General features: G+C 40.0%; 2 protein-coding genes across 2 annotated transcripts in view; one reads left to right on the top strand and one right to left on the bottom strand.

Annotated features, from left to right (window-relative positions):
- Window positions 1-7,574, bottom strand: part of zgc:162331 (uncharacterized protein LOC793007 homolog) — a 33,813-nt gene extending 26,239 nt beyond the window's left edge. The window contains exon 1 of the mRNA XM_035677905.1: window positions 7,443-7,574. The gene's annotated coding sequence lies outside the window, so the exon portion shown is untranslated. The remainder of the gene's footprint in view (window positions 1-7,442) is intronic.
- Window positions 7,575-7,652: 78 nt separating this feature from the next.
- Window positions 7,653-21,157, top strand: part of slc13a4 (solute carrier family 13 member 4) — an 18,967-nt gene continuing 5,462 nt past the window's right edge. Inside the window, exons 1-9 of the mRNA XM_035681062.1 lie at window positions 7,653-7,795; window positions 15,380-15,508; window positions 17,801-17,937; window positions 18,082-18,257; window positions 18,420-18,483; window positions 18,603-18,639; window positions 18,750-18,833; window positions 19,003-19,187; window positions 21,076-21,098. Of these exons, the coding sequence (XP_035536955.1) occupies window positions 7,673-7,795; window positions 15,380-15,508; window positions 17,801-17,937; window positions 18,082-18,257; window positions 18,420-18,483; window positions 18,603-18,639; window positions 18,750-18,833; window positions 19,003-19,187; window positions 21,076-21,098 (958 nt within the window). The 5' untranslated portion in view covers window positions 7,653-7,672. The remainder of the gene's footprint in view (window positions 7,796-15,379; window positions 15,509-17,800; window positions 17,938-18,081; window positions 18,258-18,419; window positions 18,484-18,602; window positions 18,640-18,749; window positions 18,834-19,002; window positions 19,188-21,075; window positions 21,099-21,157) is intronic.

Here is a 21,157-nt window from a genome sequence, read left to right as displayed (position 1 = left end):
GACTTGACTTGACTTGACTTGTTTTGGTTCACTCTCACTGCTCTCACCAACCTGTTTCCAGCAGCAATAGGCAGCTGTTTTGAACAAAATAGTTCTGATAAGCTCACCTTGTGCAACCTGCCCAGCTTCAAAACACATACAGACACAGTTAATAATGTAATAGAGCAGCTAGAGAGCCAGATACCCTACTCAAGAGTTGGTAAAGATTAAAAAAGAGCTAAAAGTAGAAGGAATACTGGAATTATATTATATTGAGTGGCCAGAAACATGAATCTAAAAGAATGCTGATGTTGCTCTGTATCCAATTTTTGCAGACTACCTTGCTGAAAAGTTCAACTTATCAACTTGTACTGGACTTGATCCAGCAACTCTCTGGTCCCCAAGCCAAGACCCTGCAGACTGAGCTACTGCCACCCTTTCATCCCTCTCTATTTCATCGCTATTCTCCTCCCATCCACCAGATGTCCTCAGACTTTTGTCCTTTCATTCCAGATCCTGCAACTCCCATCTCCCAACACCTGCACCCCATTCCCTCATCAGCCATTCACTACAAACACCAGCCAAGAGCTGTTCTAGATTGTCAAAGTTGTCTTTGTGGTTTCGTGCCTTGGTTTTTAAGCTTCTGGACCTGACCTGCCTGATCCCTGGACTTGTGATTCTACTCCTAATCATGTTTAATAAGTTTGGACCTTCTTCCTGGTTTAGACCGTTGCCTGCCTTATGACTCTGTGGATAACTTCCTCATTAAATTGCTAAACTGATCCTGTCTTTCTGCATTTGGGTCCTTCCCTTGTTGCCTGTATTTTACTGTTGCGATAGAGCTGCTACTTTCAGTTGGCTAAATATTTTTTTTTTTGTGCCAGTGACAGTAAGAGGGGGGGAGAGGGATACACAGCAAAGGGCCACCTGTCAGATTCGAACCCTGGGCCCCTGCAGCAAGGACTCAGCCTTGGTGCATGGGGAGCCAGGTCTACAAGGTGAGCTATCCGGGTACCCTTGCTAAATAATTTTGTGACAGTAAGATTAGTCAGCTGCTGCTAGCTACAGGATCCTGGACAGATGTCTCACCAAAGGCTTCAAAGTCAGGTAAAATGTCTGAATCACTTATTAATGAACACTTGAATCACACATAAATTCACTGGTGGGATTAATCTTAAATGAGCCACTTAATAATTTTAGCATGACATTACAGGGTTCAAGTTATCTTTGGCTTTCAAAAGTTTTCAGGTACAAACAAGGTTACAAAAATAAGTTGAAAAGATTTTTCCGAGCACATCTTCATGAATGATTTCATATTCCGTACTTATCATTTTTGATGTTTTATTTTTAGTGAGAATCTTTTGCTTATTTCCAGCTGGGCCCATACCTCTTTCTTCCCTGGACCTGTCTGCTCCCAGACAAAGTCGACTCATTACTTTCAGAACATCTGCACTGCATAAAACTCCTCTTACACAGTCATAACATCCTCATACCAACAGTAAACAACTCTCAGGGTCTGCAGCACAGTGGGATACTGTAAATTAAAGGATCTCCACTGATTGGATTCATGTTTTTCCTACTTTAAGTGTTTCTCTCTAAGCACGGGCAAAGTCTTGGGACTTGTGATTCTGATTCTTGCTGCAACAAACCACATCTGACCCCAGAGAAGCGAAGCAGGGGTCAAATAAGAGGAAGGGGATTTAAAGGGCATAGGTCAGGACTAGAAGGCGGCTGGTTCCAATCCCTGGAGCAGCTGGCGAGTAATCCTTCATGAGAAACCACTGCTGGAGTCTCCTTGAAGCGTCCTTTAGCACTCGCTGAGGTATTTTGTTCACTTGGTGTGTGGTTATTTTGGTGCCTTACAGTTTTTGTTTGTAGAAAATGTACACTTTCTTAAGGAAAAAGTACTCCCCACACTGGCTGACTGTCGTGGAGAGGTTGATAATTGCAGTGTAGCCTCAAAACGCCACTTTTCCATCACTGAGGTTAAGTATGAAAGATGAAGTTATTGATCTCTGTGAGGAAACTGGGCCATCGTGGCAGCTGAAGAGAGGAGTGTACGATGGTGAGACATGAAGGAAAAACAGAAAAGGAAAAAAAGAAACAAAAGAAAACTTTAAATTTAAACTGTAATCAGTAGTTTAAGGTATCAGTTTATGTTCTCTGGTTCCCACACGTGCATCAACCCTCAAGACCGAAACGCTGAACTACTTGTAAATCTGTACTCTAAGGATTTAAGAGCCGAGCTTTGGGTGACTCCCTGCAGCTCTGGCGTTAATTTGGGAGGCGAGCCGCACCAGCAGATTAGAAATAAGCAGTCGGACAGTGACAGCACAGTGACACTGTGTGAGGCCGGGAGACTTTGGGACCCCTGTAGCTTGTCTGATCTACGCTGCAGGACCTGGCTGCAGTAAGATTAAATAACTACTGTAATAAGTAAGTGATTAGTCGGTATTGTTCCAAGAAAGGTCAGTGAGAGGGCAGCAGCATGATGACATCTGAATGAGTAAATCCTAAACTTTCATACTTCATTTTACACAGTGCACATAAACTATTTTATGTATAAATAAGTTAACTAAACTTGAACTGAACTAAAACACAGATGAAAAACAGCAATATATAAAAAATAAAACCTGATGAAATCCAGATCATCTTGCTTCTGTGAGGGCTGAAGGTTAAAAGATTGTGGAGCTGGCGAACAGCAGACTCGTGGATTTAGATTTGGTTCCCAATTTTGTGTCTGCTTATGGTTTTGTGTGTGTGTGTCTCGTGGGTTCTGGTTGCGATTCCTAATCTGAGGTCAGAGTTCGCTGCAATCTGGCACTACATTTTCTATTTACATTTCACTAAGCTGTAATCCAGAGGGAAACCGCTTCCTCTTTTTCCATCAGCAACACCAAAGATGACCAACAGAGTGAAAAAGCCTAAATTAATACACTTACAGATGATTAAAAAATATACCAAAAAAATAAGTTTTTTAATAAAGGATAAAAAAACAAAAACAATGACAGCAATACTAATAAATCCACTGGTATCTCAAATTCTTGTTCTATTTCTGCTCTCCATACATACTGTATGTATATCACTACAGCCTAATAGATTCATTAAATTAAAATACACTTTCTTTCAGCTCATGCACTTAGAAGACTGGTTGCTTTCATGAGCTAAAGCTTGTTCATATGTTTACATTTTGGGTACAAAATACTAAGCTGTATGTCTCAGCATACCCTGGGGAGGTAGACAGCACCATCGTGTGGTTATTAGCTGGTGTTGCAGCTCGATCTTCACTTCCCACACATCTAGAATATTTTCATTTGATGAGGTGGCGCACTTATTAAAACATGGAGTCTATGTTTTAAATATTGCACTCAGCGTAAACATCATAGAGCTTCAGTGAAAAAGTTGCAATTGGCTGATACGAGTTTAGTGTTAATCTAGTAACAATTAATACCAAACAATGTTTTCTGGACTTACATTTATGTTATATTGATTGTAATAGGGGCTTTAAAGGGAACTGAATAAGTTATCATCTTCAAAAAATGCTATTATCTTCCAAAAACATTTATTCCAACATCTCATGGAACCATTTCTGTTGTGATACCATTGTGAGTAAACACTGGCTTAGACTGACATTAATTACACTGATTACTGGCCAAAAATACATTTGAATGTAGCTTCAATCTAATTATGAATAACTAATTGACAGTACAAAATGCTCATGAATGGAAAATCAATGCATGGCTTGTAGTAAAGCAGGTTGCATATTTGACTGTAACTAATGTAATCATGGAGGCAAAGTAAACCAAGCTGGTGCTCATGAACAGTATTCAGCACCACAGCAGGCTGGACAGCTCCACCTCAGGCTGAACAGATAGCTTCCAGTTTGTATTGTATGTTTATACATGTTCAGTGCAGCTGGATTAAAGGGGGTTGGATTGTGCAAAGATAGATTCAGTGTCTAAATATCATAATAGTTTTTAGGATAATCGGATGAGTTTGTAGATAAAATCGGCTCATTCTAAGGTAATGAAAACACAATAATTCTTATTTTCAGGTGATTATACACTGAAATTATACACATAAAAAACATACCTATGCATACCTACACAAGGCCACAGCTACCACTGAGGAGTAAGCTCATGTCCTCAGTTTTGTTTCTGGCAACATCAGGATTTTAACATCCTGAAGTGAAGTTTACAATCCACAATTAGAGACAAATTACACATCATTACACCATTTAAAAACCTGATTTAACTGATTTTTCTGGCCACTTGAGGGCAGCAAAACAAGCTATGAACACAAATTTTTGTTTTCATAAAAATGTTGAGTTTCTTGAGTAGTAGCATTTAGGCCATAATGTAAGAAGATAAAACTGACAGAAATGTTCTTCTTTGTATATCTGGAGTCTGGGGCAATTTGTACTCATGACCGTGGTGTCTCTAAAATCCTGGTAAACTGTTTCACGAGTACTTGGCAGCAACTGTAACTCTGCAGACTAAAACACAGACAATCTAAACAAGAAGCAGCTGCACCGCAGCCAGACTCTGATCCAATCAAAACCAGAGGGTAGAGCAAATGGACAAACACAGACCTGCCAGATGATGGAATTTAGTAGTGACACCTGCTGAGGGGCGCCCCATGCTGCTGTCAGTCTAGAAACATTGACCTGCTGTGACAATGAGACTGATTATATAGCACAACCCGTTACACACACACACACACACACACACACACACACACACTTGAAACTCTGCTTGTGTGAAGTGTGAAGCCATTGACAAAGTTTTACACTGTTTAAGACTAAAAGAGGTTTAGTGAGAATTAGCTAAGAGTGATTGGGTTATGTAAGCTCAAAGGTCCAATGAAGAGGAGACAAAAACACACACACACACCAAAGGGAACTCAGTTTGTGTAACTAGATTCCAGACCGGTCAGAAACCTTTAGTGGTAAAAAAAATTCTGTGTGTTTCAAACAATATTTCAGCATAGAATAGTACATTTCCTTTATTCACTGTGTCATTATAATTGTAATTAATCTCACTTCATCTCTCCCATTTTTACACATTACGGTACACTGAGTGGATAATCCCTTGATACGTCTCCTTGCTTTTACCAGGCAGGCAGGGTTTTTGTTTGCTGGACGAGAAGCTAAGAATTAATCCTCATTACACAATGGAGCAAAAGCTGTTTGGTGAGTTTAATTGCTGCTTACTGTACGTGTGAGCTTTTGTCATATGAGGGCCCGCACATGGTTTTAAATACACTGCTTTCATGTAACACTCAATGTGTTCAAGGTGTTTTGTAACTTCTGACTGAGTTTAACCAGAATATGAACTGAAGATTTACAGTGTAGTGTTGTATCAACCACTTCCAACCTTTGCCAATACTGAGTCAAAAAGCTAAACTGTTAGCTACATACATTAAAATACATACATTACATATTAAAATGTGAGATGATGATATTGTTTCTGTTCATTGTGCATGTTATCAGTTGGTGCTTAAAGAGCAACTTAACAGCAGCTGAAAACCTTGTTTGTGCTGCTGACCTGCAGTGGTTTAAGTCAACTTGCTGCAGTGATGTAGAGGTGTACACCAGGGCATGTCAGTACATTATGACATCACTGTTGGGTGTGGTTACAGGTGCAACACAGCACAACAGTTAATTTCTGCCAAATCTGGCTAACTTTACACAGCAAAACTTTGACAAAGTTCTAAACATCTAAAACTGCCCCCACAGAGGGTAGAAGGGGTTGATAACAAAACTAAAAATGAGAAAAATATTTTGGTTAACTGAAATAAAAATAAAAACTCGACTATTGTGTACACTTACAAAACTAACTAAAATAAAAATTATACAGGAAATGTCTTTAATTTTAGTCTTTCTCATTTGTCAACACAGCAAGCATGACGAGACATTGGTGCATGTTTATTGAGATTGGGATGTCTGCATGAGTTGTGTTTGTATTGTGATACAATTCTAAACTTCTATCTTGCCCCTGACAAATACCACCAAATATCCTAGTAAAACTAACACTGAAACTAATAAAAACTAAATTAAAACTAAACATTTGCAACAAAACAAAAAAACTAAACTGAATTGAAAACAAAATAAAAATAAAAACTAATAAAAATTACAAAACCCCCACATGAAGAGAGGCAAACTGTGGCTACGTGGTGTTGAAATGAAGTCTAATAAACCTTCAACTGTAGATCAAAAACAAAAGGTTTCTCACAAACAGACAGAGGTGGCAGTTCTGAATTCATACAACAGTAATTTAATTCAACCATAAATGAAGCAGGTCACTGTTGTGTGACCTAATGTGTGTTAGATTTTTCATCTTGTAGTAAAACACTGAATGTCTTGAATGTGTGACTCATTTTTTGCTAAATGAATATTACATACATACACTGCTATAACACTAATGGGAGAAGGTACATCAATCGTCAGTTCTAAATCAAATGTATTCTTAGATGAATTAAAATAAATAAACAAATTATGCTGAAAACAAACAGGCCTGGATATCCACCGTGCCTGCCTTGCTGACCCCTGCTCTTGAGGGTTGACCTTGACAACTAAAACAAAACAAAAAAACATTTTTGGCACAAGTATTGAATTATCTTTGTTTCCCTTTGAACAGTTAGAATAATGATAGGGAAACTGCGACATTTATTGTAGAAGAAGCTTGTAGGGATGTTGTCCTCCACCATGCTCCTGTCTGGAAAATACAGCTGCTCGCACTGACTCAGTAAATCCTCTAGAGGGCAGTGTGAGACTGCAGCCTCAAGTCAGTGGTTCCCTTCCTGGCCTATTACTTTCACTGTTTACGCTTGGTGATGTGTTAAGGATTCTCGTTTAGAATTAGATGATTTAAAGGTGTATATAATGAAAATATCAGTTATTAATTCAAACTAATTATTATTAACACATACCCACTGAAAAACTTAATTGCATGTTGTATGATCAACATGGTGATTTGTATCTTCTGTTGTATCCTGTAACCCTTCCTCTTCATCTATTTAAGTTTTGTATAATATTCTATGTCATATAGTATTATTTAGTTTTGTTTTATTTTATCTCCTGAAGAATTCAATTTTACATTTTATCTAGCATCCTTACTGTTCTAATAATATTTGATTATATCCCACAGTATTCCCCACTTAGCTCGGTCATATTCCCATGTGAAGACAGTTTAGCAGCAAAAACCTCTACATGCACACTCACTTTACTCATCAGTGATTGGTCGAAACTCAGCCAGAGAGGGTGGGGCAAAGCCGTGTTTAATTAGCATACCTATCAAGGGCCATAAAGGGGCCTGCAGCCTCACCTGAAACCTCACAGCAGCAGCAGCATCAAACCCACAGAGGAGGCGGGGGACCTCGGGTGTAGTGCATGGCACGAGAGTCAAACACCGTGGAAGTAAAACTCCGATTTGAAAAAAGCAAGTTCAGGCAAGTTCACTCACCTCACGGAGACTCACACAGGTCCGGTCACCGTCCACGGTCTGTGCGTAAAAGCGCACAGCCAACAGAGAACTTTACGCGCTCCCAGGACGCTGTTTCTTTCCTCCTCCTCCTCCTCTAGCCCTCCACGGTCCGCTGGTGGTTCGAGACCTTCCTGTCACGGCCGGTTTGTGACTTTCACACCCGGTTCTGCTGAGTTGTGACCGGTCCGACCCTGAGCCCCGGGTAACCCATGAGGCTAGAGGCCGCAGCCAGGATGGATCTGTTCAGGAAGCTGTGGAAGGCGAGGAAGCTGATCGTTGTGGTGTTCATCCCGCTGTCCCTGCTTCCCTTACCGCTCATCCACCCCACCAGCGTGAGTACAAGCAAAAAAAAAATATTATATATTATATAATTCTTATAAGCATAGAAACAGAAAGAGACCTTCTGCCAGAAAGTCAGGATTTTCTAAATAAGAGTGCCATTTTATGGGGGAATTTAGGGGCGATCACGAATAATATATGACAAAGTAAACCTGTTGAAGTACTTGTTACTGTAAGGGAAATATATGGCTATTATACTGGAAATTAATAACATTAATTAATTAATTACATAGTGACAAGTCCAGTTAATAATTGAGTACCATAGATACACTTTTTTCAAAACATAGGAGATACAATTGTAATTTGTGTTATTTTTTGGTTCAAGGAAGGCTTTCAAACCATACACAGACTATAGGTTCCTGCAGTGATCTGGCAGAGGGACCACAAAAACTACAGCATTCATTAAAGTACCATACATGATGCTTATAATAATGTTTTTTATTCTAAATTAGTTATTTAGTTAGTCATTATTAAATATACCAACAAACCATATAAATACCTCGAAAACATGAGATAAACACAACATCCAGTTGATCTGTTGATGTTCCTCCTGGTTGCTGCAAACAGCTGTAGTGTCCTGATGGGATTTTGGTATGTGTGTGTGTGTGTGTGTGTGTGTGTGTGTGTGTGGGAGAGAGAGAGACAGACAGAGAGAGAGAGAGACAGAAAGAATCAATCAAAAGGCACACTGTCTCCTGTTTTGATGAACGCTTGTCCCCGAGCTGTGCTGATCATCAGCTGAGCTGTGTGTGGAGAGGAGACGTCGCGACATGTTGATGAGATGGAGATCAGTGAGAGAGAGAGAGGGAGAGTGGGGGTGGAAGGAGAGAAGAGTGAACCACTTGATATCATTTAGGCTCATTTTCAGTTGAATTGTTTGCTGCGAGAGCCATTGGAAAAGGAGGAGAAATCTGTCTTATTCTGCCTAGCTCATGTTTGTTTTGTGGGGAATTTCTGAGACTGTGAAACTGCATTTGAAACAATAGGATTATCCCAATCTGCATAAATCCAATCTTTACAAGAATTCACCTGTTATAAAATGTGTTTCCAAGACACAGATGTAGCTTCCTTGAAGACTAAATTACATATAAAGATAAAGATTTTGTTGAGGGGTGATCATTTGTAGAAATGTCAGATGAAAATTGAGCATGGCAAAAACATGTTGTTGTGTCAAACTTTCAGATTCAGAGGGTTGTATGTAGGATTTTGGATTCAAGACAGGATCCCGTTTAGTGAGGCTCAGACCTGTGCGTGTCATATCCTGAGAAATGCCCGACTGGGATTACAGGCGGTTTTCTGGCTCCGATGGTAACGGGCCAGTTTTCCCAACAGTTGCTGAATAAGGTAGTTGCCAAACAACCACCGTCTCAAACAGAAGTGGTACGAGTGGTGACAGGTGTGTGCTTATGTGTTAGAAATGAGCTCTTCTGTGTCCATGTTATTTGTGTTTCTTGTAACATCATTGATATTCAAAGGAACTCTTGTTGTGCTCGCAAGTTGTCCATCAGCCAATCACGTTGTCGCCCAGGAGCCTTGCTGTTATGTCAGGACCGGTGGACTTTTGGCACGGGAAGGTGGCGCAGGATGAGGCCAAGAAAGAACAAAAGAACAAAAACTCCACTACAAAGAAAAAGAAAGAAACAATCCAAGCAATTAAGTTATATAATCAGCCCACCACCACGTTGGACTTTGGCCCCCCACGTGGCTTCCTTACGACATCAGGGACCCCAAACTGTGTCAAGAATGTGGCAGGGGTTTGGAGGAAGAGTGGGTGTGTGTTTGGAGTGGTACTGTGTGCAGCTGCAGCAGGACAGAACATCTGCTGGATGCAGTCAGGCCAGGTCAGAGAGGGAGGGAGGGCGACTAGACAGAAATTCAAAGACAATGGCAGATGCACAGTTTTCATCACAAACACTGGCCCTAGATTGGGCGTTTTTCTGACATTTCGGGGCCACCGTAGTTTCTTCTTTGTGCTTGGAAGCTGAGGGTGAAGCAAGGGAGTTGCTATCTGCAACTACACTGCTAAAGGCCACTAAATCCTACACACTGGACCTTTTAATAGCTGTAGATATGTCAGCAGCTGTAGAACAGAGGTGAGCCCAACTGGGCATCTACATGGATATGACTAAATGTTCCCTTGGATGCTACATTCATATAACCAAATAATTTCAAAACTAATGACATTTTCATTATCACATCTCTTTAGTGCTAATTAGCAAATGCTAAATTGTGTGTACGTCGATCTGAAAATCAGTTAACAAAAATGTCCCCAATTTGGAAAAAGCTGATTTGGGGTCAGTAGTTAAGGTTAGGGTATACAAACATGTTCATGTGTGTGCATGTTATCTGTCACATTAAAAGCTATTTAGCCCTCTGCTGGTTGGTGAATACAGTGAATACAGGTTTCAGCTGTGAACTTATTTGCATCAGTAGTCCTTAAGTCACTGTCTTTTTTTTTTTTAAATACCAACCAACCCCCACACTGTCCAGAGATAATGGGCACTTGATGAATCAATCAATGGGCTTTTGTTATGTGTTGAGATAGTAATTGGTATGTTAACTTTAGAACCATCAGGGTCTGAGGAAAACATTTCCCAATGAGGTGTTCAGGTCATGGTGATATACTAGACCCTCACGTAGACAGAAAAATCCCTGAAATCACATCTGGCTCTATCAGAGAGGAACACTGACGGACTGGTTATTTCATACTATCTGCCAAACAGAGACATATAGACATTGATGAAATGTGAATAAGCTAACACTACTTAGTTCAAAACCTCAAATTCTTCTGGTTTGTTAAACTACTGACTATTTGTGTATGATGATGCTCCGGTTAATTCACCAGTGAAACTTATCTGTCCACTGGATCCAACAGGGTCCCATTGGCGTTTCATTTGTCCACTGGACGTCTTCAATCAGTGTATTCAGTTGTTTTTTGAAAGCATTTTTTAAAACTTTAAGAGTCGTGCATTTATGTGAAAATAATGTGCACCCTCTGGTCAATCAGAATTCTCTGTGGCCATGACACAACATAGGTGTTCCTCATTCCTCAGCACGATTATGCAGTGTCTGCAGTTAGACATTATGCTTATGAAAAAAAAAAACAATTTCCAGCCAAAATGCCAGACTGTTGAATAATGGAGAACTTAATCACTTGAACTTGAACGCTGATTATGCATTTTTCATCCCACAGCGTTGTGTATAGTCATTGTTTTGTTTCTAGAAAAAAATTAGATTTCTATTCAGATTTTGTCAGTGTGAGATGGAAAGTCGAAAGAAGGATGTGATTGTTCCAGAAAGCTCCATTAGGGCTCAAACTTCTTGGCAGTGTTGATGTAGTGCAGCCTGCTGAGATACACACACATGCACACACATAATCACACACAAACATTGTTCGTTTCACCTCAGGCACTCCCGCATCACATTCTTTTACAGCCAAAATGAAGTGAACTTTCATGCTTGTCACAGCAACTGTTCCCTGTCTCTCATCCACAATTTCCCTAAAACTGTCCGTAAATCTGAAGGTAGTCAAATTAGATTACAGTATATCAGCACACTGCGTGACTTCTAAGTTAAGTAATTTTAAGAATTTAATGATTTCTTGCTATTTCACAACTTCAACTTAAACTGTTTGAGGACACCCAGTGCCTTAAAACATTTAAGTTTATTGAAAACAATTTAATCATGAAAGTAACTCAAGTATTTGAATATTGAATTCCATTCAGTATATTGAACTTGTAAGTAAAATAGAGCCACATAATAATAAAGTAAGACTAACTATATACAACTATAACTTAACTGCATCTTCTTTATACAAATGTTACCACTTCAGTTGAATTTAATCAGTTTTATTCCACTAAAGCAAATTATTACATTGCCTGTCAGAACAGCTGACGTTTGTAAAAACAACTTGTTTATTGATGATCAAAATGCTAACCAATTACCATTTTACTAATTTAATTGTTACTACTGTAATTAAGTTTTAACTATAGCCTATTTTCTGTGACTAACATCAAATCTTTGCACTTATTATTAGGTAGGGGATTAGGTTAGAATTACTCAATTGAATCTGAAAAAATCCTTTAGTATAGCACAGTGGCGTTTATATTTGTGTTATGATGTAAAGTCAAAAAATAAAAAAAATAAGTAAGTAAATTAAGTTAATGCTTCATCAGGTCTTCAAAGCAAACAAGGTTTTCTTGCATTAGAATAGCGGCGCTTATTGACGTCGGCCCCTTGACACGTCTCAGCATAAAGTCTGGTTATCACAGAGGTTGCATCAGCCACTCAGTGATTCCTGCGTCTCTGCTTACCCAGCACTTTAACTTGCAGAACTAGAGCAAAGAAAAACAAGCACAGATTAATGTTTGAGGATCTGATTGAAGCTGCAGTTCTTGTGTGGCAACTATCTTCTGATAGGCAGGGACCAATAGTCAATGATCAGTGAGCATCTCTCCCCCCACCCTGTGTTTATTTAGTCGTTCATGGTTGTCTCTTTTTATCGGTCAATTTGTTCTTTGTCCCCTTATGCCACCACTCTTTTCCTGTTTTCATTCTTCTCAGTGTGAATGACAGATCAACAATCAGACACTTAATCCTGTGTCCCCTTATCAGGCTCCTTGCTTACCTCATGTTTCCTGAATGTTGAGACAGATATCCTGATTAAAACAACTGTTGACTAAAGCAGTTTGTGTACATTAACAGTTTGTCTTTTGTTTAAATGTCTCTTTTACCGCATTCTCTCTCTTTACAAAGTTTACATGTGTTTGAAAAGGATTTAAATTGTTGTAACATTTTCCTTGGCAAGGCCTTCTTTGATTATGAACCCAAACACCTTGTTCTGTTCTCAGCCTAATCCAACAGCTGTGGCTAATCCCTGGAAATGCCTCTTTCCTCTTGCCAAGTTAAATCCACAGTAAAGCATCCAAAAGGAGCAGAGGTTGTGGCTTTAGAGTAACAACCTGTGCCATGAGAGCTAAACCAATGCCAAACCACAGCTTAAAAAAACAATCTTCACGTGTCTTCTGTTTAATTTGGTAGTATATCAAGTAATGTACATTATGGTGCAGCCAAGGGCCCCTGGCTGCACAACCTGAAGTTAGCTTATTTAAGGACTGACCATTGTTTGGAAGCCCCATTCTTCCTAAAACCCTAATAGTCAGAAAAATATCCCATTAAACCGAAAGCCCATTAATCCGACAGCCTGTTACTCCCAAAACGTTTTTCCAAAAATACACACTCTCCCTGGAGCTTTTTACCTTTAATATATTCTGTCTATCTTGAAAAGGACAAAGTCAGGTAAGTTTTATCATCATGTTATGCAATAATAAACACGTGGTTAACGTTGTGAAAACGGTCGCAGTTTGGTTCGATTTGACACATCAAAACTCCAAAAGTTTTAAGGTTTAGGTTACAATAAGTCAGTTAGTATTGTCAGTTAAGTGTGTAAATTACGGATACCAGAGTGAGTATATTCGGAACTAGGCCTGCGACGCTATCAACTTATCGTACAATATATGGACTTGATCTTGATCATTTTTGCTGACCACGGTATTGCCCATCTTGTTTACATGCGTGTTTGTTTACATAAGAATGTCACCAACATTTTAGCCAACATGATGTTAGAATACAGCAGAGTCTCCCCGAACCGTTATAAGACTTTGGCACAGTACCTAAAGGTTTTTTGGTCTTTCTGGGACCAAATATCATCCAGTAAAAGTAGTTATCGTGACAGGCTTATTCAGAAGCAATGGGCCTTTGGAGCAATGAGCGTTTGTTTTTGGAATAATGGGCTGTTTGAAAAATGGGCTTTCAGTCCAATGGGACATTTTTCGTACTATTGGGGTTTCAGAATAATAGTCTGTCGGAACAATGGTGTGGCACCGCTTATTTTCACCATAATTTCAACCATTAACTAAAATTCCCTGCTCACAGAAAGTGACGAATGAAATTCCAACTTCCAATCTTTTTCTTGTGTCTCTTTGGTTTCATCACAGTCTGCTCAAACACTGAATAGTTTACTACTGTCAGATCTCCAGTTATGGTATGGTATGGTTGGTCACTGTTTAGATACAGATACATGTGAATAGACAAATAACGCATTTTAATGAAAGCAACGTTTCATTTATAACAGTGGCTCTTTAGAACAGAAAGTTATAGTTTACTGTATGTACCTTTTCAGTTATCAGATAAAAGTATATGAAAATGTTATAACTTACAACTAGATTTAATTAAAACAGACAGCAGAGATGCAGAAAGCTTTAAGGGGATGTATGTGCCACACTTTTTGATGTTAGAGTAAGTGATTTCTGTAAAGTCTATGGTTTAAATGCCTGTGAAGTCCAAACAGGTCTGGACATGCTTTGTGTTGGAGCCCTGCAGCTAACTCTCCCTCCTCTGGGGTTATTAATTTGAGATTAACTGACCTGTTGCTGGCAAGATGTTGGACTGAATTTTCCTCTTACGTAAAAGTACTACAAGCTCACACAGCATGTGGCAGAAGCGGGAACTGCGTATGTTTAATACTCATGTGGGGGGCAAGTAAACAAATAAAACACTGTATCCAAATATAATTAGTATACATTAATAACCACGGTTAAAAATGTGTGCTGTGACAGCAGACAGACAGAGCAGACACATTCCATGTGTTATACTGTTTGACTTAAAGTATGTGATCATGGGAACAATATTTTTCAGCAGCTTGTCAACTGCAAAGACACATCCTTGAATTTGGGGTTTAATGTAAAAGGTGGGTTAATGAAAGTCTTTTCATAAGATCTTAACAAATGTCACAAGGTTCCTCTTTAGTTTTTAAGGTCGGAGAGCCTGTCACTAAGCTCGCTGGTGTTGCGACAGAGAAGTATGAGAGGCCGGTATGTCGATATTATATAACCTTAACCAGATTAATGCAACATCAGTGTGTAGGTTGGTGTTTTTTTGTGTGAGAGAAAGCGGGGAATGTGTGCAGCCCAGTGGGATTCTGAGTATTAACCTCACTCCTCACTGTCCAGATAACACTAATCTGACAAAAGCTTATAATAATATAGATATAATAATGATGATAATATAGTAATATTTAAAAGTGTGTAAGAGAGCATGTGTGGTATGTGCAACTTTCGGTGCATGTACATGTGAGATTGTACAGACGCTGATATGACTTAATGTATCAATGTCTATTATATATGGCTCATTGGTGATACTTACTTTTGTGCATATTGAGCCAGTACCTGAGTATGTTTCTGATATCAAAACCGTTTCTACAGCCATTAATGGTTAACTTAGTTTAGCATTAAGACTGGAAGCAGTTCCAAAGTTAACAAAATCTGCTTATAAATCCCCCCAAAACAACAAGTTGGCTGTCGTTTTTACACTTTATTTTGTATTATTAAATGAGATCTAATGTGTAAATTAGTTAGCTTTGGAGGTGCCGGTAGGTTGATTTTTAACCTTTGTACAGAACCAGGCAAGCTGTTTCCTCCTGCTTGTAGATTTTATGATGAGCTAAGCTTAGCTGGCGGAAGCTTCATAGCATCCCCACCTCTTATGTGGTCAGTGACAAAGTGTTTTTCTTCTCACAGGAGGCATGCTGTGCGTACGTGCTGATGGTGACAGCAGTCTACTGGGTTTCTGAGGCGGTTCCCCTGGGTGCTGCTGCTCTGGTACCCGCCTTCCTCTATCCGCTGTTTGGGGTACTTAAGTCCAGCGAGGTGAGTCTCCATCGTTAGCCGTCTGACAGTTTTAGTTCTGCAAAAACTTCTCAGAGGCTGAAATTATTTCTCAAACTCCTCCAATAACTATTCTTGGACGAAACTAAAAAGTAAAGGGAAGGAGGCTATGTAGTTAGAGTTCTAACTGTAACTCAACAGTCAGTTCAATTAGACAATGTGTGACATAGTCTATACATTTTGTTTATTCTTTGTCTTATGATTTGGGGCCCCAGATAAGGGTCATATTTTGCTGCTGTTTTTTCCATCTCCACAAATGTAAAGCTGCGTTAACTGTTCTAGGGTTTTGGCCACCTTGAGGACAGAAGTGCTACAAAAACATACACACACATAGGTCTGATATTTTTATTCAGGAGACACAGAGCAACATCAGCATACATTAGCATGAGTTGCCTCACAATAAGTCTAATTTCACAGTTTTTCTGCAAGGGTTGTAAAATTAAAAATTTTTTGTTTGGGAAGAGTAAATATTGGAAGGTGAAACAAGGGCTCTGTTGCAGTGTGTCAACCTTTGTCACTTTAAAGGGGGAAAAATGAGAGAAACACTTATTATAAAGCATATAGGGCTTAACAGCAATGCATGGAGCAAGCAGAACTGCCGTTAATGCTGGGATATCTGGTTGTGACGGTGTGTTACTGTGCTGGCAGTAAGAGTCAGCTGATCAGATTGCTGTATATGCGAATGTACAGTAAGTCCAGATCAGGAAGAAAATGGGTGAAAGGCCTTTTTGTGCTCTGAACTGCAAGAACTCTGATCAACTTACATCGCTCTTTGCTTTTGAGTCTGTGGGAAGTTCTTCCGCATATGTTTCCATGAGGATTTTATGATGCGGTGTTACGTGTCAGTCAGAGGCTTTGTCACTTAGCAGTAAAGGTTTTATCAGCCATAACTATATGGAGCATGTAGAAAACCCCATTAACCTGGTACTCATCGTCATTATCTCACTAATGTTTCAGTGTTCTTTCATCTCAGAGTACATTGCATTCAAACGTACCTCAAACGCATCATCAGCCCTGGTCAAATTTAATTGGTTTGACTGACGATGACAGCCGATGACAGTTTCCTCTCCATTAAGCTCACCCCCCACTTCCTCACCTTTCTTATCAGCATTACATAAAAAGTGAGCTGTACGCCTCATGTGACCAAATCGCATTGACAAACGGTGACAAAGCTGCCTGTTAACGCGGCTGTAAGCCTCTTGTGATGGGGTTCAGTAAATATGCCAACAGAGCTTTATGCAACATTTTCTATTATCGTACCTCCAGTCGCCCCTGAAACCCCCTCTCTCCTAGTGAGTACTGGTTCAATGCCTGCATAGCACATTGCTATTATAGTACATACAACAGAAGTTCTTGCCTTATCTGCTTTCACTCATTGTTTTGACAAGTTTTCCACTTGTCATTTTCTAAATAATTGAGTGTCCCACCTTTTTCTTAAGACCAAAGACATAATATTGAAATTCATTTTAAATGACACTAAAACAACGACTAACTGATTGCTGGCTGTAAATCCAAATTAAAACAGATTAACAAGGATTCTAAATGTATTACTGACATTGGTGAGCCAAGGAAATTGTAAAAGACAGACAACCAGTATATTGTACAGTATATGTAGCATTTATTCTAAGTCTGTCAAACCTGGAATTTGTGCCTCACTTCTACATATTACATTAGGCATCAGTAAGCATTTCAGTATTTCAGTCTTTTTCTTGACTAATTATTATATCCAGTTTGTAGCTCCATCAAAATGATCAAGCAACAGTTAGTGTTTGGCAATGATCCTACTTCTCTAATTTCAAAAACATTAGCAAAGTGTAAGATATAGTTGTAATTTCTCCATTGGACTCTTTTTTTCATCAGGGCTGTCTATAATCTATAATCTATTATCTTTTTATGTTATTTTACCATTTAAGAGTCATTATGAAGTGTGTGGAAATGACATAGAGGGTAAAAGTGCGGCTGGAGGAAGTGCAGTGTGTATTAGGTGAGAGGTGAGGAGACGCTGGGGCGGGCTTATACAACACTGTGAGGCTGTGAACCCTGCGGGTGGGAAGTAGAGAAGATTAAAAAGAACAAATGGCAAACTGTAAGTGTTGATCCAAACGAAGGAGGGGGAAGTAGGGAAGTGGGTGAAGGATTGAAAAGAAAAAGGACCCCGTCACTCCTTCCTGTCCCCTCAAATCTCATGCTGTTTATTTTTCTTCTTGTAATTATATGAACTTTTATTTTATTATTTTGAAATGTGCCTCTTTCTGTGTATATGTGTGTGTTTAGGTGGCAGCAGAGTATTGTAAGGACACCACTTTGCTGCTAATGGGGGTCATCTGCCTGGCAGCCTCCATAGAGAAGTGGAACCTGCACAAACGCATCGCTCTGCGCATGGTGATGATCGCAGGGGCCAAGCCCGGCATGTGAGCAGCACACGCGCACATACTTAACACACAGTCAGTAAAAAGGACCTGTGTATGAACACACCAAATCCAAAACTGAGAGTGAGGTCTGACCAAAATGTCCTTACTCACACATACACCAATGTGCACATGTCTCTCCTCCAGGTTGGTGCTGGGCTTTATGTGCTGCACAGTGTTTCTGTCCATGTGGCTCAGCAACACGTCCACCACAGCCATGGTGATGCCCATAGCCGAGGCCGTCCTGCAGCAGCTGATCTGCACCGGCCTGGCCGACAGCCACAACGACTCAGAAACCGCAGAGGCCCCCGAGGATGACGGCGGTACGTCTTGCTCTGTCGCATACAGGTGGAGGTCACTGAGCTATAAAAGCTTCTGTGGATCCAACTGTAGCAGAACAATGTCTCTTGTTAACGATGCAAACTTTGGAAATGCCACCAACAGTTCCCCAGTCACACGTTTTTGATGAATGTTGCTTTCTGCAGCTGTTACAGATAAAGAAGACAATCTGGACAAAAACCAGTTAGAGCTGCTCTATCGCAACGACAGGTACGTCTGTGTTGTCATCATGAATTATCGTGGTTTCAATAATCGTGTAGTGAAAATCTGATATTTATATATATACTTAAGTATGTATATTAATAACCCCAATTCTTCTCCCTCTGCAGTGACTGCAGTAAACAGGAGCTCTCTACACTAAGTGAGGTGAGACCTGCAAAGCCTTTTTTTTGCCAAGTAGACAGAAGTCAAATAAATAGCAGAAGTGCAACAGAAAAATCTATAAACTGAGTGAGGTGTTATTCTCTTGTTCTCAGGTCCAGACTGAGGAGGTCAATGGTTTGGGTCTAAGGGCAATGTCTAACCAGTACCTCAGACACACCAATGGACACCTGCCTCAGGTTAGAAACACACTCACACATATTATTAGAGGTTAAAGAGGCGGACGTGTGACAGGAAGGTTGCTGGAAACAACAACGAGGAACACTCCCCGTTTCCTCACCAGTTCCAGACAATTAATGTCAGTAACATTTTCCATTCATGTACAATATTCTCCTCACTCTCTCTTAGGTTGCCATCGAAATCCCAAACGTGAAGCGGGTGAGGGCCAGGAGAGACTCCCAGTATCCCACCAAGAGGGATCACATGATCTGTAAATGCCTGTCACTCAGCATCACCTACGCTGCCACGATCGGCGGCCTCATCACCATCACCGGCACGTCAACCAACCTCATCTTTGCAGAGCAGTTTAACACGTAGGTGCACATGCTTGCACACACACTTAACTTGTGTAATGAGTTGAATATCTTCCATCCATCCACTGACAGTACAAATACTGGTGTCAGGCAGATATTTTAGTTTGCTATTAGCCTGTAGACACCATCTCAACTTTCACATTGCTTCACAAGCACATTTATGGTTTGATTGATTTCTTGGCTGCTGGGCCGGTTGGACTGAAACAGTTCATGTTAACTCACTTACACACACACTGTCTGGGGGGCACGCGTGTTCTGAGATCAAACTAATCAGCCTCTGCAGTCCTGACAGAGCCGATTTCCTCCAGCCGCGGCATTAAGCCCGGCAGAATGGCCTCCTTCATGACGCAGCTTGTTGGACAAAGGTCAGGTTTTGATTGTGTATGTGTGTGCGTGTGGGGGGGTTAGCGTGCGCAGTAGTAGTCCTAAAGGGATGTTACCAGGACCAGCAACCAATCCAAGCAGTAAATCTCCCCAAATTATGCCTTCAAGTTTGAATTTTTAAGTAAAATCTTGGTAAAATGTTGTCAAATAAAGTCAACTTGCATGTATATGAGGTTGGTGTGTGTGTGTGTTCAGGTCAGTCAGTCCTTGTCCTTGTCTGCAACAAGTCTGTGCTAGTAAAACAAGGCCAAGCAATTAACTTGACCCCCAACACACACAAGCTTTAACAGGCACGCTTGACCCTTTGCCCCTGTGAATGAGGTTAAAGATAAATATTAAGCCTCTTGGTGAAGCTCAAGTACACAGACACAGACTGTAAAAGCAGTCGGCAGACAAATAATAATGATTTAAGTCGTTTATCTTGTGTTTTTAGTCTGCAGTTGATGCTTTGTGCTCCAGTTTATATGTTGTTATGTAACTGAGCTGTTTTAAATCATGTAAGCACAACCTGGATTTTGTGTTTTGAAGAGCTAGAAAGTTTTATGAATTGTTGTGATTAGTAGTGTGTGTGTCTTTTTGTGTGAATGTGCAATGGGTTTGTTGGGATTTGGAAGTTTTGCATTGAATGACGGAAAAGGTGAGCGGCTAGCTTCCATAGCATTGCGTAGTGGAGTTTTTAGTAGCTAAAGAGGAGTTGGTGGAGACCAAACCAGAGCTAAAATGAGAGTTAACAGGCTTACAGTCATCAGGAGGAAACGTGACTTCAACTTCATGCTAATGTTGCTGCATGTTAGCAGACAGATTACTAGCCCATTTATAATAACAACTTTATAAGGTAATAATATGTCAGTGTTGTTGCACTGCCCCCAGGTGGCCAAAAATGAGTTAATTTTGGTTTAAAGTAGATAGACAGGAATAATTAAATTTTACACATTTTTCCTTTTTGTTTTTGTCTTTTTAAAGACTTCTTTAGGTCATAGTTAATCTCTGTTGATACACATTCACAGTGCATACCGTGATTTTAGAATATATTTTGTAAAATGTCATAGCCTCTTACTTATATCAGTTGTTGTTGCTTATAGGTCATGCTTTACCCAACTTTGTTCTTAAAACCAGTGCTTCATCACTGGTCTTGTAGTATTGCTTTCCTGTACTTTCACAGCAATTGATGGTGAAGGATAACTGAGGATTATTGAAAGGATGGCAGAGTCATTTCTGCAGCACACACACGACCATCATCTCTGAATGTCACCTTTTCCCTACTTGGTGTCCATACAGCACACAGCTCAGTGAAGCACGTCTGAGCAAACGCACCTTACCACCTGTACAGCTACCTGCTCTGTTAGAGCTTAGCATGCACTGAAGATGAATGACCACTGCTACGCGGCACAGACAGCTGTTTGGTACTGAGCCCTACGATGGTTTTCTTTTCTTTATACAACAGTAACAAACAATCTTGAGTGTCATCTGTGTAAACATCTCTTACGGTGCCTCACACTGACAGTGACTTTGATGGTGTGTCTTCAAGTCAGTGACCCTTGTGGCCCCTGGTGACTATAAAGTGGAGCTTTCGAGGAAATACAAGA

Source organism: Morone saxatilis, unplaced genomic scaffold (assembly GCF_004916995.1).
Source record: "Morone saxatilis isolate NCDOM2014 unplaced genomic scaffold, NCSU_SB_2.0 Contig10, whole genome shotgun sequence".
NCBI classification, from domain to species: Eukaryota; Metazoa; Chordata; class Actinopteri; family Moronidae; genus Morone; species Morone saxatilis.
This window is presented reverse-complemented; position numbering and strand designations above follow the sequence as displayed.